We start from the raw sequence: 17,431 nt of genomic DNA, 5'->3' as shown, positions 1-17,431 counted from the left end.
TAGGGAAAATGAATAATTTACATGATATTCAAATACAATGTAAGCTATTGTAGAGTAGAGGATGCTAAGAGAATTTCTGATGTTTCATGGTAAGGCTATCTCAGAACTTACTTTAGAAAGAGGAATTATAGTAGTCACAGAACTGTGTAAATTATATGGCTAATGACTTGTGGGTTTTTTCCTTAAATCAGATACCACTTAAAGCCAGTAGACATGCTGGTGCTGTGGCCATAGTATTAAACTCGTTTGTTTGTAACACACAAAAATTAAAAACCTGTGTCCAAACCCACATGCTTCCACCTTCTTTTGCTTATATAGCATCTGGTAAGAAAGAGAATAGGAGATTTACCAGAATTTTTATAGCAATTTGGCCTCTACCTTACTTTTCCACTGAGAGCATTGTGCATGTCCTTCATCTTCATTTTATTTCACCTCTAAGGTTTACAACAAGAAAATCACTTGAAGATCCGTGTAGAGCCGGGCTTATTTGAGTGGACAAAATGGGTTGCTGGGAACACGTTACCTGCGTGGATACCTCCATCAGAGTTAGCTGCAGCCAACCTGAGTGTTGATACAACCTACAGGTAACCCTCTGAACCCACTGTGTCCTGAGGCCCATGTGGAAGTGCTTTTCACACCAGGCCAGGCTGATTAAGGACATGAAGGACCAGATTTAGCCCTCAGGCAGTTGTTTATATTGGTGGAAGTCAAGCTATGACTTGAAAGACCAAAACTGGGAAAGCCTGGGTGGGGGGTGGGCACACGGGGTGAAGGGGAGCACTTATGTGGTAACAGTCAAGAAATAATGTACAACTGAAATTTCGCATTGATGTAAACTATTATGAACTCAGCTAAAAAAAGAAAAGAAAAGAAAATTACTGGTCAAAATAATTCACTGAAAAAAAAAAAACCTGGAGAAAGCCAGCATTCCCTTTAGTTAGCATTAGTGTGGATTATATCCCCCCACGCACATCGGATCTTCCTGACTTTATTATATTTCTTTCAGTGAATAATAAAACCACTTTGATTCCAGGAGCGTGCACCAGCTAATGATGCAGATCCAGAAGGCTGGGGGGAGAGAAGGGAAATGACAATGTCTCGCCTTGGATTGGCATTTGTAATTTTTCAAAGCATTCTTAATTCTCTGTCTTCATTTATTATTACCATAACCCCAGAATGTAGGCAAGCCACTTTTCTACATAACAGAGTGCAAGTGGCTTGCTGAAAGCTATCCATTTAGTGGCCACATATGACAATAATAACTAGCCTTTCTTCCTTGTTTTTTTTTAGATTGGCACCTGAGCTAACACTTGTTGCCAATCTTCTTCCTTTTTTTTTTTTTCTGTTCTTTCTCCCCAAATCCCCCCAGTACATAGTTGTATATTTTAGTTGTAGGTCCCTCTAGTTGTGGTATGTGGGAGGCCGCCTCAATGTGGCCTGATGAGCAGTGCCATGTCCGCGCCCAGGATCTGAACCAGCGAAACCCTGGGCCACCAAAGCGGAGTGCGTGAACTTAACCCCTCGGCCACGGGGCCGGCCCCACTTGCTTGTTGTTGGCATGCCAGGCACTGTGTAATCTGCTTTAGTTTCCTCATTCCTACTCCTTTGCTTTTTCTGTGAGACCAGACTGTCTGTGCTGGGGTTAAAAAGCACTGTTTGTAGATAGCTCACAGGTAAATAATCCACATGTAAACAATTAAGAATTGACCGATGATAATATAGTTACGTTAACGATCAAAAATCCACTCAGGCATTTGTAAAATGTTCTTGAGGAGGGACAGTTAATTCATAACCATTGTAGTGGGGAGTTAACTTCATGTTTCTTAGGGGAGAATTTGGAACAAGTGACCAATATAAGCAGAGCTTTCTTGCTTGTGATATCCCTTAATCTTTTGTTTCAATTACCCATCCAAACCACAAATGAAGCAATGTGAGTTTCTGGCTAAGGTAGAAGAAAATATCTCTTTTTCCATACTCATTTTCCTGCTCTGCAAATAAGACCTCTGATAACCCCATAAATTAATTAATGTGTGCTACTTCTTCTTGCTTTAAAGGGTTAGCATTCCTCCAAAATAAAATTAAATTAATCAATCATATCCCTTACTAATATGCTTTACATTTTGTCCTAGCCACTCTATGTCCACTGTGTTTCTGTTCTTTGGTAGAAACAGCAATAAATTGTTGTCCCCATGCCAACGGCCATCATCCCTCTGGCCTGGAAGGAGGATGAGCTGCTGCCAACATTGAAGAAATGACTTTTCTCACTCATCACCAGCCCCTCCCAGGCCAACCTGAGCCAACTATATCTTCAGTTTCCCCCTTCAATGCATCCTGCAATTCTTCCCAAGCTGATTTACAAAGGTCAAAGGTCTCCAGATCATTCTATCTGAGCCTTTCGATGCACATGCAGACACACACCCAGGCACACACAGACCACACAGCCCACCAGCAGTACTAGCAGATGGATGAATGCCAGGAGCCTGGGGGTCAGGACGTGGTCCTTAGTCTGGATTTTCTTCTCCTCTACAAAAAATCAAAATTCAATTCAACCATTTTGTGTTTGAGGGGAAAAAAAATAAAGTGTCTAATTCTATACATCAATTATGAAAGTCAACAACAAAGTATGTGAGAGGCACAGCCCCTGGAGTTAAATTCTCTCTGAAATTAATTGTGCCAAGGGGGCAGTCATTTTGAAGCAAGTAGTGGTACCCCAATGATTCAAGAAACATAGTGATGGGCACAGGAGGAAGGACTGACAGGGTACTGTAAGTCAAGCTAGCACACTTAAAGAGCACTGTCACCTTGGAACAAGAGGGAGGTGGGACTGGAAGCCAGGTTAAGGGAAACTAACCGGGCTAGTGACTCATATCCAAGTGTCATCCACAGGCAGCAAGACTCAGCCTGGGAGCTGGGTGCAGAAAGCTGCTGGATTATTAGGGAGCTGGGCTGGGAGAAGCAAGGGAGCAAAAAACAAAATCTACACTGTTGGATGGGGTTCAGAACAGGGCCCTGACTGGGGATGGTGGGGTGGGGTGGTGCATGGATCTGGAGGATTAGAGGGGCAACAAATCAAACTTTGTGGTGGGGCTCAAAGCAGAAGCCTGATATACAGCCTGGACCAGGCTGGGGAGTAGAGAGTGTACCAGGAGAAGACTGTTCCGGGGATGCTGCCCGAGCATCCTGAGCACTGGATTCCCAGTCTAGTTGGTGGTTGGAGGCCACCTGACTCTGAGTACAGCACATAGGTCCTGCAGGTGTGGCTGGAAGCATGATGTGTGCTGCTGACAGGGGTGAGAGAGGTTTTCTCTGTCCCATCCCCATCAGGACTGGTTCACACATGGAAGCCATTCATAGGTTCAACTTCAAGGCAAGAACTGCTAAAGGCAAGAACTGACCAGGAAGAACTGGATCCCAGCATCTACCTGCTCTTCACTTACACAAACCTCATACATCACAACGTGGTCTCACCCCTAAACTGACTCCCTGGGCCATACAAAGAGACCTTTAGTCACAGTGGGTGTGGGGCTCCTGGAAGAGCAGATGACACAAGTGGTAGTAGAAGTGGATGAGAGGTGGGGGTGAGGAGGAAGAGTTTGCTCCAGAACAACAAGCTACATCCCTCACAAGTGGTGATTCATGTCCCTCCCTATCTCCCAGGGTGCTATGAGATTCAGAAGGTTGTTTCCTAGGAGAAGTATACTTGCTGAGAGAATGTTGTTTAGATGAGGGCAGGTTTCCTTCAAATGGAACGACATCCTTTCTCTCTGAACAGAAAACCCAAGTGCACAGAAGGCCAGTCTTGAGGAAGATACTATCAAAAGTCATTCAAAGTGGAAGATAAGTTTACAGGCATTGATCTCAGACCCAAGTTTAAATTGAGGGTGTAAGAGTCGCTAATGTGTAATCATAGGCAAGTCATCTATAGCCTTTCAGAGCCTTAGTTTTGTCATCCATAAAGTCACAATTTGTAAAAGCATTGCTAGGAGGGCTATATTCAAAGAATGCAAGTAGGGCACTTTGCACAGAGCCTGACACTTGGGAACCTCTCGGTAAATCTTTGTAATAGTAGTAGCAGCAGCAGCAGTAATGTATTCTGATCAAGATGCCATGTGAACTCACTTTCAGAACTCACTACCACCTCCATCCACTATGCAGCTAAAACACAAAACAGAAAAACAGAAAATATGAATAGTTGTATTCAAAAACAAGATAAACGCCTCATAGACCAGAAATACTAAATAGTAAAGGGAGGTAGAAGCAGGCAGAAGTGACTGGGATTGAAGACATGTAGGGTCACCAGGATGGGAGGACCCTGCTTTGATCATCCTCTTATACGCCTTGTACACTGTGTCATAATTATCACTTACATCAACAGCCTACTCGCCTCAACCACACACTGAGAGCTCCTCAAGCAGAGAAATTGGGTTATCTTCATCCTTATGTTCCCTGGGCTCTTCCTAGTGCTAGTTGTGTGATCTGTGTTCAAAATAAGAGAGAAAGAATAAGAAAGACTGGTGAAGATTTTTTAAGCTCAGAAATCCAACGCACCTAACATCTGCTTTTAAAACCTATCCTTACAACTTCCCAGCTCATTTTGTGAGGCCAGCATTACCCTCACACCAAAGCAAGATAGGGACACTACAAGAAAGACCAATATTCCTGATGAATATGGATGCAAAAATTCTCGACAAAATATTAGCAAATTGAAATCAACAGCACATTAAAAGGATCATACACTATGAGCAAATGGGATTTATCCCTGAGATGCAAGGATGGCTCAACATGAAATCAATAAATATGATATACCACATTAGTAGAGTGAAAGATAAAAATCATATGATCATCTCAATAGATGAGAAAAAGCACTTGACAAAATACACTATCCTTTCTTGATGAAAACACTCAATAAAAAGAGTATAGAAGGAAAATATTTCAACATAATAAAGGCCATATACGATAAGCCCACAGCTAACATCCTACTCAATGGTGAAAGGTTGAAAGCTTCTCCTCTGAGATCAGGAACAAGACAAGGATGCTCACTCTCACCACTCCTATTTAACATAGTGCTGGAAGTCCCAGCCAGAGAAGTCAGGCAAGGAAAAGAAGTAAAAGGCATCCAAATTGGAAAGGAGGCAATTAAATTGTCTTTGTTTGTAGATAATATGACGTCATATGTAGAAAATCCTAAAAACTCTACCATAAAACTGTCAGAACTAATAAATAAATTCAGTAAAGCTGCAGGACACAATGTCAACATACAGAAATCAGTTGTGTTTCTATCCACTAACAATAACATATATGAAAAGAAAGGAAAACAATCCTATTCACAGTAACATCAAAAACAAAATACTTAGGAATAAGTTTAACAAAGGAAGTAAAAGATCTGTACACTGAAGACTTTGATGAGAGAAATTGAAGAAGACACAAACAAATGGAAAGATATCCCCTGCTCATGGATTAGAGGAATTAATATTGTTAAAATGTCCCTACTGCCCAAAGCCATCTATAGATTAAACTCCCTATCAAAATTCCAGTGGCGTTTTTCACAGAAACAGAAAAAATAATCCCAAAGTTTCCTTGAAACCACAAAAGATCCTGAATAGCCAAAGTAAACCTGACAAAGAACAACAAAGTACGAGGCATCACACTTCCTGATTTCAAACTATACTACAAAGCTACAGTAATCAAAACAGTATGGCACGGGCATAAAAATAGATACAGATAAATGGAACAGAATGGAGAGCCCAGAAATAAACCCTTGAATATATAGTTAAATAATATACAGTCTACTAATAAAAGACAAGGGAGCCAAGAATACTCAATGGGGAAAGGATAGTCTCTTCAATAAACATTGCTGAGAAAACTGGATAACCATGTGCAGAAGAATGAAATTGGACCTCTATCTTACACCACTCACAAAAATGAACTCAAAATTTTCAAGACTTAAACATAAGAATTGAAATCATAAAACTCTTAGAACAAAACAAAGAAAAAGCTCCTTGACATTGGTCTTGGCAATAATTTTTTGAATATGACACCAAAGCACAAGTAACAAAAGACAAAATCAACAAGTGGACTACATCAAACTAAAAAGCTTCTGCACAGGAAAAGAAACAATCAACAAAATGAAAAGAAAACGTACAGAATAGGAGAAAATATTTGCAAATCATATATCTGATAAGGAGTTAACATCCAAAATATATAAAGAACTCATACAACTCAATAGTAAAAAACAAAAACACAAACAAAAAGGACCCAAACAATCTAATTAAACAATGGGCAGAGGAAATGAATATTTTTTCCAAGAAGACATATAAATGGCCAACAAGTACATGAAAAGATGCTCAACAGCACTAACCATCAGGGAAGTGCAAATCAAAACCACAACGAGATATGACCTCACATCTGTTAGAATGGCTATTATCAAAAAGTCAACAGATGACAAGTGTTATAAAGCATGTGCACAAAACGGAACCCTTGTACAGTGTTGGTGGGAATGTAAATTGGTGCAGCCACTATGGAAAACAGTATGCAGTTTCCTCAAAAAGTTAAAAATAGAACTACCATATGATCCAGCCATCCCACTTCTGGGTATATATCCAAAGAAAATGAAAAGAGGATCTCAAAGAGATATCTGCACATACTATGACTTATATATGGAATCTGAAAAAGCTCAACTCAGAGAAACAGACAGTAGAGTGGTGGTTACCAGGGACTTGGGGGGTGGTGAATGGGGAGATATTGGTCAAAGGGTGCAAACTTCCAGTTACAAGATGAATAAGTTCTGGGGATTGATTTGATATGTCTATATACGTACAGCATGGTGATTATAGTTAATAATACCGTATTATGTGTTAAGTATCATATACTTGAAAGTTGTAGGAGAGTAGATCTTAACTGTTCTCACCACAAAAAAAATGATAATTATGTGAGTGATGGAGGCGTTGGCTAACGCTATGGTGGTAATCATTTTACAATATATAAGCGTATCAAATCAATACGTTGTACACCTTAAACTTATATAATGTTATATCTCAGTTATATCCCCAAAAAGCTGAAAAAAATAAATAAATAGATAACACCTATCCTTTCAGCTTATCATGTATAAGGCTATGGAAGAGAGGCCTGGGAAACCTCTGGTGATCTACCTAGAGAAAGAGATCCAACCTCTGCTCTGCTTCCTGTCAGCTATGTGACCTAAGACTGATGGTCAGTAAAATTAATCAAACTGCTGAGGAGTTATCCTGCGAGAGAAACCTGCACTGAGTGGTTCATTTTTCAGCTGCTCATTCTGACACCATGCACACGTAGCCTTTATTTTTGTGCATTCTCTACCTTTCAACCCCACTTCTGTATGGTGGAAATACTCCTCCCTATACCTCCATCCCTTCTAGGGAAATGGATAAACAGAAATACGGGAACTTGAGAAAAGTCTTAAAAATTTAGAGTAGTATCATTGCTGTATCGTGAGATCAAAACGTTTTCATTGCTTTTGTTGGTTTTTCTATTACAGACCTCACATTCCAGTCAGCAAATTAGTGGTTTCAGAATCCTATGACACTTATATCAGTAGAAGTTTCCAAGTAACAAAAGAAATAATAAGTGAATGTAAAAGTAAAGGTAGGTGGTATTATTTTGGATTCCATATTTAAATATGTGATCATTTCTCCATCTTGGTTAATAGGCTATTCAAGAAGTTTCAACCTGCTTTGGCACACTTGCTTAACCGCAAAGAACAATATTTCCAGACTCTCTTATAGATACTTTAATGTTGAATTTGTAATATTCTCTTGAGTACCTGAAATGGTAGCTATTCCATGGGAATACACCAGACTTAGTTACTGCACAAAATAACTTAGAATTCTGCCTTACAGCTATTTATCTTGGTCCCTGTGAAGGAAGTTCTTTGCTACAATTTCCCAGAAGTTCTTTAGCATAACACTATTTGCCTGTAATTTGATCCAGGAGCATGGACACCCACACACAAACACACCTACCGTCTCTGCTACCACCAAGAGCAGTGTTCTGTAAGACTCAAGTCTGTTCGCTATTGAATTTTATAAACATTGAACTCAAATATTTAATAATAATGTAGGACTGACTGTTTATTATAAATTTTTTAGTGAAAAGGGCGGATTACAAAAGAGTTTGCATATTCCCATCGCTTTTTTTTTCAAGTTAAAATATTTATCTTCATAAAGCAAAGACTGGAATTATATACAACAAAATGTTTACAGTGGATAACCCTGGTCAACAGTCTGATGGGTGATTGCCACCTTTCAGTTTTCACTCATAAGCCACTCACTCCATTACCGCTCCAGGGCGCCCTCCTATGAGGATGAGAAAGTCTCAGGTGCTCATGGTTCTACAGTGGCAACACTGAAAACTATATTAAAAGGAGTAGCAGAGAGCCCTGTAGACATAAATCCATTTTGCATCTTGATTGTGATGGTGTTTACAAAAAGTTACACATGTGACAGAATTGGGTAAACCTAGTGAGATCTAAATAAGCTATGTGGATTGTACCAGTGTCCGTTTCCTGTAGTTAGGCAAGATGTCACCCTTGGGGGGTCGGGGGGACTGGTGAAGGGTGCGTGGGCCCTCCCTGGTGTGTGTGTATATGTCTATATAGTGTATATGCCATGTGTAGATATATAATATGTGTATGTGTGTGTTTGTGTACATACATATTGTACTATATATGGCATATGTAATATGTAATCATATATATACATTTGTAAACTGTGAATCTATAATTATTTTAAGATTAAAAGGGTTTTGTGGGGTTTTTTAATGACATTAGTCTTCCTTCACTGTACAAAGTATTTTCAAAATATTGCTTGGCCACATTGTCTCCTTCTTGAGGATGTTTGTCCTTCCCAAGAACACTTGGCTTCCAGTATTTATAAAATTTGCATGTGCCTTTATAGAAACGGTCTTCCTTGCTTTTCTCCCCCAGGAAATAACATCCTGATTGTGGCCCACGCGTCTTCCCTTGAAGCGTGCACCTGCCAGCTTCAGGGCCTGTCACCTCAGAACTCCAAGGACTTTGTACAGATGGTCCGAAAGGTAATTCCTAGCTGCGTGTCAGGGACCTGTGGGCCCAACAGTTTTAGAACAGTTCAGTGATCGGCTGGTAGCTGAATTCTTTGAAGCACCAGTTTACTCTGAGCTGGGAAGATGCATTTATTGATTCAATGGACCAAGATGTATTGAGTGGTACTCTGTTTAAGACACTTTATTAGGCCTTGTGTAAGAGACGAAGATATGTTTGAGCTAGTTCTAGTTTCTAAGAGCCGAAATTTATGAAGTAGCTAAGAATTATAAGGAAATTGTCTGGATTTCCTTGAACGACCGTGGGTTGGTTGAAGACGGGTGAGAAGGCTGAAACACAGCGTCTGACAGTGCAGCTAGAAGAGAACTGTCAGATAGCTGGTAGGCCGAAGGAAGCAGTGATTTAAATGATCAGGCTGAAAGGCAAACCCAGGAACAGGCAGCGAGACAGAATACCCAGGAGGCTGACCGACACATCTGGATTTTTCCTTCTCTGGCCTGTGGAATCAGTTTTCCCGTCAGCCGCCCTCCCACACACTTCCCTCCAGGCTGACTTATATGCTTCCTTTATCTGTCCCTGGAGAAGCTCATTCAAACTCAATTGTAGTTCTTTTCTCATTTTTTAAAAGCTTATTTATGCGTCTCTCCTTCCCATTACTCTGTAAGCTGCTTGAGGGCAGAGATTTTTGCCCTGGTTATAAATGCAGCTCAGGACACACACGCAAAAATAAGTTTTGAAACGCCCTGACGCTGACGTTAGGAAGGGCACAGCTTCAGCTTTGAATGTTACAGATACACATGCAAAAAAGGTGAGACTGAATGAAATGAATTTTTAAAAATTGAATAATTTTTCCCACTGTCCAAGTATAATTTCAGAAATGTTTGAGCGTCATTTTTAGCTTGACTTGTAATTGGGAACTAAATCTCAGCACCTTTGCTTTATATATGATCGTCCTCTTTTCTCCCATGCTATTAAGAAGGAATCTATAAACAAGGACTCAGTTGTACTGGGGGAGCTCCGTATTTGATTAATCCCGATGAATCCTCTTACAACGTAGATACGCACCCCTCTCATTTATCAGTTTTATCCATTTAATTTTCTTTATTGATTATGGGAGGGGCTGCATGTCTGCAAAGTCCCTATTAATTCCTATGGATAGTCCTTACTCTCAAGGGACACCTGAAGATCTTTGTGTCTAGACAGAAGTTAAAGCATTAAACCTGCTTTCTATTTTCCCTTTTTTTTACTACTCTTACTTCAGATCCCATATTTGGGGTTTTGTTCCTGTGAAGAATTAGGAGAAACTGGAATATGGCAGCTGACGGACCCACCCATCCTTCCTCTTACTCATGGACCAACTGGGGGCTTCAACTGGAGAGAGACCTTGCTGCAAGAATAAACCACACAGTGAACGAGAAGAGAAGGCTTTAGAAAGCCTTTGGGAGAAGTGTCTTTTCATGTGTTTTAGTAACAGTGGAAAATTCTGCACCACATTCTAAGCGGACAGCTCAGAATAATTGAGCATATTTCCTTTCATGCTTTAAAGCTCTTCTAATGAGACTGTGTGAATGAGAGAAAGACTTGATTCAGGGATAAAATGCATTCTCTCTGGACTCTTAAGGCTTTCGAGAATTGTCTTCCGAAATCGAGGCACCTGCCACAGCAGAGAATGTGCTCTTCCTTCCATCTATGCATGGCTAAGGAGCCTGAGTCCTCCCAAAGGGAGATGCCAGCCCATTCTGAGGAAGGAGCACGTCCAGAATCCAGCTGGGGGGACACTGAGCTGCCAGTTTGGTGAGGGGATTTTCTTTTGAACTCCATGTTCCAGTTAGGCAAAGCCAAGCTGAAGAATTCTTTTAAGGTTACTAGAAAACATGCCCCCACAGCGAGTTGTTCTTAGGTTACACATCGAATTCTACCCTCAAGGTGACCCATATACACCAATGCTGCTGGCTCGACACCTGCTTGAAGACGCTACCGTTTACCCTGGTACCGCCACATTTTCTCTAGAGCAGCTGGCTACGGCTTTTTGCTACAGCCTTTCCCCCTTGCTTCTATGTGTGAAATGGGGAGACAAAGCACTTTTGGATACTCAGGAGGAAGATAAATGTGTGAAATATTCAGTTGTAGGAGCAAAGAATTTGCAAAATAGAAAGTGACCTGGAATCATGTGTGTTGTAGCCTAACGAGCCACAGCACTTCTAAATCACCATGATTTGCTCGTCTTTGCCCCTAGAGGCTGGGCTATGTTAACTAGTTAAGGATGTTGACATTTTGAAAGGACGTATGTTAGATGCATTATTTGAGTTAGCAAGAAGCTCATTCTTGTGCAATATGGACATCTTTACAAACCATACCAAGGGTGAGGTCGTTGTACACTTACGGTACGTGTCAGTCAACACAGAACATCCACAAATGCATCAGCTGTACCAGGGATGTATAATGATGTCAGGGAACTAATTGAAATGATAACAGTCACGACTGCACTGCTGCTTGTGCTGTCGTTTTTATTTGTGTGTTTGTTTTTCTACGATAATTTAAAATATGCAGGTAGGGCTACTCGAGGAGAGTTGAGAGAGCTACATCCTGTGGTCTCTTATCATACCTACTTCCTGAATTTAGAGGCAGTTAATTTAAAAGAAAAATCAGTGACAATCAAACCAAAAACATCAGTTATCAATGTCTGTTTAATTGTGTGACTAGCTGACTGTTGACAGCAACAGACAATGGTCTGGTATGGAATCGTTCACTGTGTAGAATATGTGTGCAAAATGAAATCCCAGGCATTTAAAGGGAACATTAGTGTAAAACAAATCAATATACATTGTAGCATTGAATAAGCTTCAAAACCCAGATACATAAAACATATGGCATATAAAAATGGATCTGTGCTCCTATTTGAAACCAGAATTTGATGATCCCTGAAAAGAAGAGGAAGTGAAAGGATGCTGGCTATGTATACTAATCAGCAAGAGGATTCTAGTTGGGGTTTTTTTAAGTCAAAGAAATATGTCATGAATTTTACATTTGAAGAATCAAATATTGATTTCTTCTAGCATAGCATTGCACAAACATTGATCCAGCTTCTGAGTACAGAAATAACTCTGTGCTGACATCATTGAGTAATACACAGGTTTCAACCTTAAAATGGGAGAAATATTCCCATTAAAAGTTTTAAGAGAAAAATCACATTACAGCTAATGTAATGTCACTGCCATTCATTCTTTTATCTATAGTGAAGTGAATCCACTGTTTAATCAGATCTATAATGTTTAGTGGTTCTCCACAAATATTCCTGGACTTTCAGCGCTCAGAATAATGCTGGAAGCTCTCATCCGATTTCTGTGAAAACTGTAGCAGTGTGTACAGAAGAAAGTTCAAATAGGTTAGCCTCTCCCTCCCTCTCAGTTGTCTTAGTCCTATGGTGACCTGATAGATCAGCTTAGCTGGGGTACAATCCATTGTCCTTCGTCCAATATGGACAGAGACTTAGGCTGCTGTCTATATGAGCAAAAGGAGGCAGAGATCTGAAATAATTTTCTGAATAATTTAGGTGGAAAACCCTGAATAAAACAGTTTATTCCTCTGCTTTAATTATCCGGATTGTTTATTAAAATGGCCTGAATGATCTGAATTCATATTAAATCCTCTTTTCACCTCCTTAAAAACTAAGCTTGGACTCCAACTGAGGAAATTCTTTGGAAGTCATGTTGAATTTCTGTGTAATTAAAGGAACAGACAGCTATATCACATGATTTCATATTCATCCAAAAATTCTAGGTTGATATTCCAAGTGAAGTTCAGGCTAGTTCTTTTGGATCTGAGGCTGATGCCTATTAAGAACAAATATTGGTGGGGGAAGGGGTATAGGGGAGAAAGAAGGAAGAAAGGAAGAGAGGAGGGAAGGAAGGAAGGAAGGAAATGCCAGATAAGAGGAACCAAATGGTTTCTTGTAGAGAGGAATTTTTTTAATGTAGAAAATTACCTGAAATAAACTGAGATGAAATTAACTAAAAGATTTAATCTGGGATTGAAAGTCTGAAACAGTTTGCTGCTTGTACAAGTGCCACGTCAATCTGCTAATGCCCCAGTATTATTCATAGATAGGACTTTGGTTTCGGTGATTTTAAAATGCCACATCTATTCCTCTGTGGACTAGAATAATTGGCACATTTTAATGCACAAGCTAGGGGGGTCAATTTCCCGAGCTCTCTTCTCCATCACTGCATTGGTAGCTAGGAGCTTATTGCTTCACCCCAGTATGGAGTTCAGAATACAGTGTTTCCATTACATTTAGATTCATAGAATCTGAATGGCTGATTAAATGGCCATCTGATGGCTGAAAGAGGGGGGGTATTCTTCACCCTATAGTGAAAGGCTTGGAGGAGTTTCTACTTTTTATTTGAATTATACTTTAACCAAAGAATTATTTTAAAATAACCTTATATTTGAAAGATGATTTTGCAAAAAATAAAAATAAAAATAAAAAAAATCTTCTGGAGTGATGTCGGTTTGGTAAATCATTGTTGATAATTTTCTTGCATTTTAGGCCGATGCGGTCATTTTCCTGTCAGTGGTGTTTGGAATACACGTAGATCGTCATCCAGCTGTGCTTAGCATTGCCATCAATGTATCTTTTCCACTCAACTAGCTGTGTTCGTATTAAACGAAGTCTTTTATTTCCATTACCTAGTGTCATTGGGAACTAATTGAAGAGCTACAATAAAGAGAAGTTCCTATCTCATTGCCTTTGCAGAAAGGCGTCCCTGTGTAGCAAAAAGGGAGGCATTCCTCCGAAACCTAGGCACTCCGCAACTCCAGTGTTTAATTTGCAAGCAGTGATGAATTGCTCTTTTGAATTTACTCTAAGTGATGTGTGTGTTAGAATACAGATGAACCGCCTTTAATTTTCACAGGCACAGTCACAACTGTACTGTGTCTGCACGAACTTCTCAGATAATGAGGCGCAGGGTTATTTGCATTTAAATTGAAGTCCCGCACACGTGTGAGAACGAAGAGGCGTTAGTCGGTTGCCTGCCTTGCTAGGAGAGATGAAACTGGCGGAGGAGGGTGGGGAAAAGAGCGATTTAACATCTATTTAGGTTAATATTCACTTTACAAAGATGATGGGGGATATTTTATAGGTGAGGGCAGATGCTTTTCATGTTTAAACATAGGATTAAAATTGGATTTGCTTCTCTTTAATACTTCAAAATATTGAATTTTCCTAGGAAAGTGACTAGCTATAACAAAAATTCAAGGGGATGAAAAAAATGGCCTTTAAATACAGAAGAAATAACCTGATTTTTAAATACATATAATATTATGTTCAGTGTATGTAGGTTTAAAATTATAGTGATGAGTAGTCAAACCTAATATACAATCAGTTCTTACAAATGTTTTCCCAGTACCAATTAGCTGCCATTACACAAAAATTTGGAATTTTGTAGCTGTTCAACTATTCTTGGACTCTGTACAGGATACACATGTATAATGGGAAATGTGTCTGGTTCTTTGATTGCCACTCAAGATGGGAACACCATCCTGAAGCATTTTGGTTATGCATAGACCATTCTAAACCTACTGTTTTGGGAGGTATATTGGTTTCTTTCTCATTTATAAGGCTATTGTATCATTTTTTTCTATGTGATTGAGGTGTATTTATTTGAAGAAAAAGTTTTGTAATTATAAAAAAGAAAACCACACCTAATTGTATTGCCAAATTCCTTGTAAACTACCTGTGGCATTTGTGTTTTCCTGGCTGCGTGCTCTTCCCCTAGATACAGCTCTGGCATCATTGTAATTAGTTCATTCCATTCTGTGAGCATCTCCGTTTAAGTGGATCATAGACGGTTTAATAAAGAGGAACTGTGTCCTCAGTCGATCCAGAGCGATCTCATATTAAATTCTGAGTGGTCTCTATTCCTACCATGTTTTCAAATGTGATTGTGGTCATCGTTACTTCGTAAATGTCTGTTAAGAGTGTGATTCTTCACTCACAGGGCAAGAGGGGCACTTGCTGCTGATGGAAATGGGAGGATGCTCCAGCAGCACTGTGGGCCTCTGGTCCCTTCTGGGCAAGCATCTCTCTGAGTCACCCAGACTGGAGCGGTGAAAACCCCCCCAGGAGGGAAAAAGCAAGTTCCAAATGCTTTCTCAGCCACATGTGCGAGCCTTCATCCCTCACCACTACACCTCGAATAGGTACACCAGGAACAATCCAGAGTGAGAATTCGGGCAAGAGAGAGGGGAAATCCAGCTCAAACTAGGTTCCACACTACTCAAAGCCATAGACCCCATTTTTGAAGTAATGATATGTTAAGCTAATAGATTTCTTAAAAAGCCATGTATGCAAATTTATATCCAGGACACGAATGCAGATTTTCATTGACGTGACCAGCTACTACCCTGGCAGGGTTTAATTCCCGAGGACACATAACAGCTAATGCTCATATCCGACAAAAGACCAAGCTATGTTTAGCCTTGTGGCTGGTTCTCAGCTGTTCTCTGCTTGACAGATTCCCAAACTCATTTTGCCCTTTTGTGATGTACGTAAAGGCTGCCTGCACGACCAGAGAGAATGAATCAGCGTGCTTGGAATTTGTTTAAGCTGAAATGAGCAAAATGCCTTTTTTTTTTAAAGTTGAGGACCAACAGTCTTCCTTCTAATGAAACAGAATATTTCATTTTGCCAGAAATAAACAGGTAAAACCCAGATGGCTTGCTCCTGGCCACAAAAAGATGCCAAAGTTTATTTAGCTTGCTAGTTGCCATTGTGTTGATGGGGCAACCCATAAAGTCTGTGTATCACTGGAGAAGAACCTCATGTACCTGAGAAGAAGCCCTAACTGAGAATCAGAAAGAGCTCAGTTACGATCCTGGCTCAGCTGCTTTCTAGATCCCTTAAACTCATTTCACCTATAAAATGGGCACATGGATTTTCTTATAGCATGGTTGTATCAAATGGGATAATGAATATAAAATCCTAATACTACATTCTAATAATAAGATTCTACATGATAATAAATAAATAATTGCTTCTGCTGAGGTCAAGATCAAGTCACACATCTAGCCAGTCCTCTCATCTACGGGAAATATCAGGGACAAGAAATTAAAAGGGCCTCATTCACCCTGGTATTACTTTAGTATCCTCCCCACAAGTTAACTTCTGGAGTAAGAGGAGAATGGTAAAAGTGGGTGCATTGGTTGAATTCTGTGGTCTAAGAGGCTGCCTCACCTTCCCTTTGTATAATTCTGTAATTTAAAAAACACATTCTTATTTGATCCCTGTAACAATTTTACAAGGTAAGGAGATTAGGTATTATTAACCAGCTCATTGTATAAGAGATACTAAGAGGGGCTGGCCCCGTGGCCGAGTGGTTAAGTTCGCGCGCTCCGCTGCAGGCGGCCCAGTGTTTCGTTGGTTCGAATCCTGGGCGCGGACACGGCACCGCTCATCAAACCACGCTGAGGCAGCGTCCCACATGCCACAACTAGAAGGACCCACAACGAAGAATATACAACTATCTTTGGGGAGAAAAAGGAAAAATAAAATCTTTAAAAAAAAAAAAGAGAGATACTAAGATACTGATGGTGTGGATTCATTCTTCATTCTACAATAGTCATTGAACACTATGTTCCTAGCAGGGTGGCAGCTGGAGCTACAGCGGCAAATAAGAAAGCAAGGTCTCTACACATGATGAATCCATAAATAAACAAGATCCTTATAGATGTTGGTCGATGTTGTTTAGGAAAAAAACTGGGTTATGTGATAGAGAATAACTTCAGGGGTGCCACTGTAGACAGGATGGTCAGGTATGGTGTCCTTGAGCAAGTGGCAATTAAAGTAACAGTTCAGGCTGAGTAGAAGCTGGTCACAGTAAAGCACTAAATGTGGAGAGTTCTGGGAAGATCAGATGAGTACAAAAGCCCCAAGTGGCAGGGAGCTAACTGGGTTAGAAAGAAGGGGTATGGGAGCTAAAGCTTGGTAAGCATGGCAGAAAGTGGGAAGAAGCAAGGCTGGAAAGGTAGGCAGACCCAAAGACATGGGGTCCTGTACACCAGGCGTCAGTAATCTATGCCCACAAGCAGAATCTAGCCCACAGCCTGTGTTTGAATAGCCCTCAAGCTAAGAATGTTTTCACCATTTTCAATGGTTGAAAATCATCAAAAGAAGAATGCTATTTCATGATACATGATAATTATATGAAATCCAAATTCCAATATCTATAAATAAAGTTTTATTGGCACCTAGCCACACTCATTCATTTCCATGTCACCTGTGGCTGCTTCCAGGACACAAGGGCAGAGGTGAATAGTAGAGGCCATATGGCCCTCAAAGCCTGAAATGTTTACTGCTTGGCCCTTTACAGAAAA

General features: G+C 40.2%; 1 protein-coding gene across 2 annotated transcripts in view; it reads left to right on the top strand.

The window, feature by feature from the left end:
* UBASH3B (ubiquitin associated and SH3 domain containing B) overlaps positions 1–14,961 on the top strand; it is a 135,132-nt gene extending 120,171 nt beyond the window's left edge. For both annotated transcript variants that reach the window (XM_014843654.3, XM_044752246.2), the window contains exons 11-14: positions 440–584; positions 7,514–7,620; positions 8,960–9,069; positions 10,317–14,961. In XM_014843654.3, coding sequence (XP_014699140.1) covers positions 440–584; positions 7,514–7,620; positions 8,960–9,069; positions 10,317–10,454 — 500 coding nt within the window. In that variant the 3' untranslated portion in view covers positions 10,455–14,961. The remainder of the gene's footprint in view (positions 1–439; positions 585–7,513; positions 7,621–8,959; positions 9,070–10,316) is intronic.
* The last annotated feature ends 2,470 nt before the right edge of the window (positions 14,962–17,431 follow it).

This window comes from Equus asinus, chromosome 20 (assembly GCF_041296235.1).
Source record: "Equus asinus isolate D_3611 breed Donkey chromosome 20, EquAss-T2T_v2, whole genome shotgun sequence".
Taxonomy (NCBI): domain Eukaryota; kingdom Metazoa; phylum Chordata; class Mammalia; order Perissodactyla; family Equidae; genus Equus; species Equus asinus.
The sequence above is the reverse complement of the archived record's forward strand: the minus strand, read 5'-3'. Positions and strand labels throughout refer to the sequence as shown.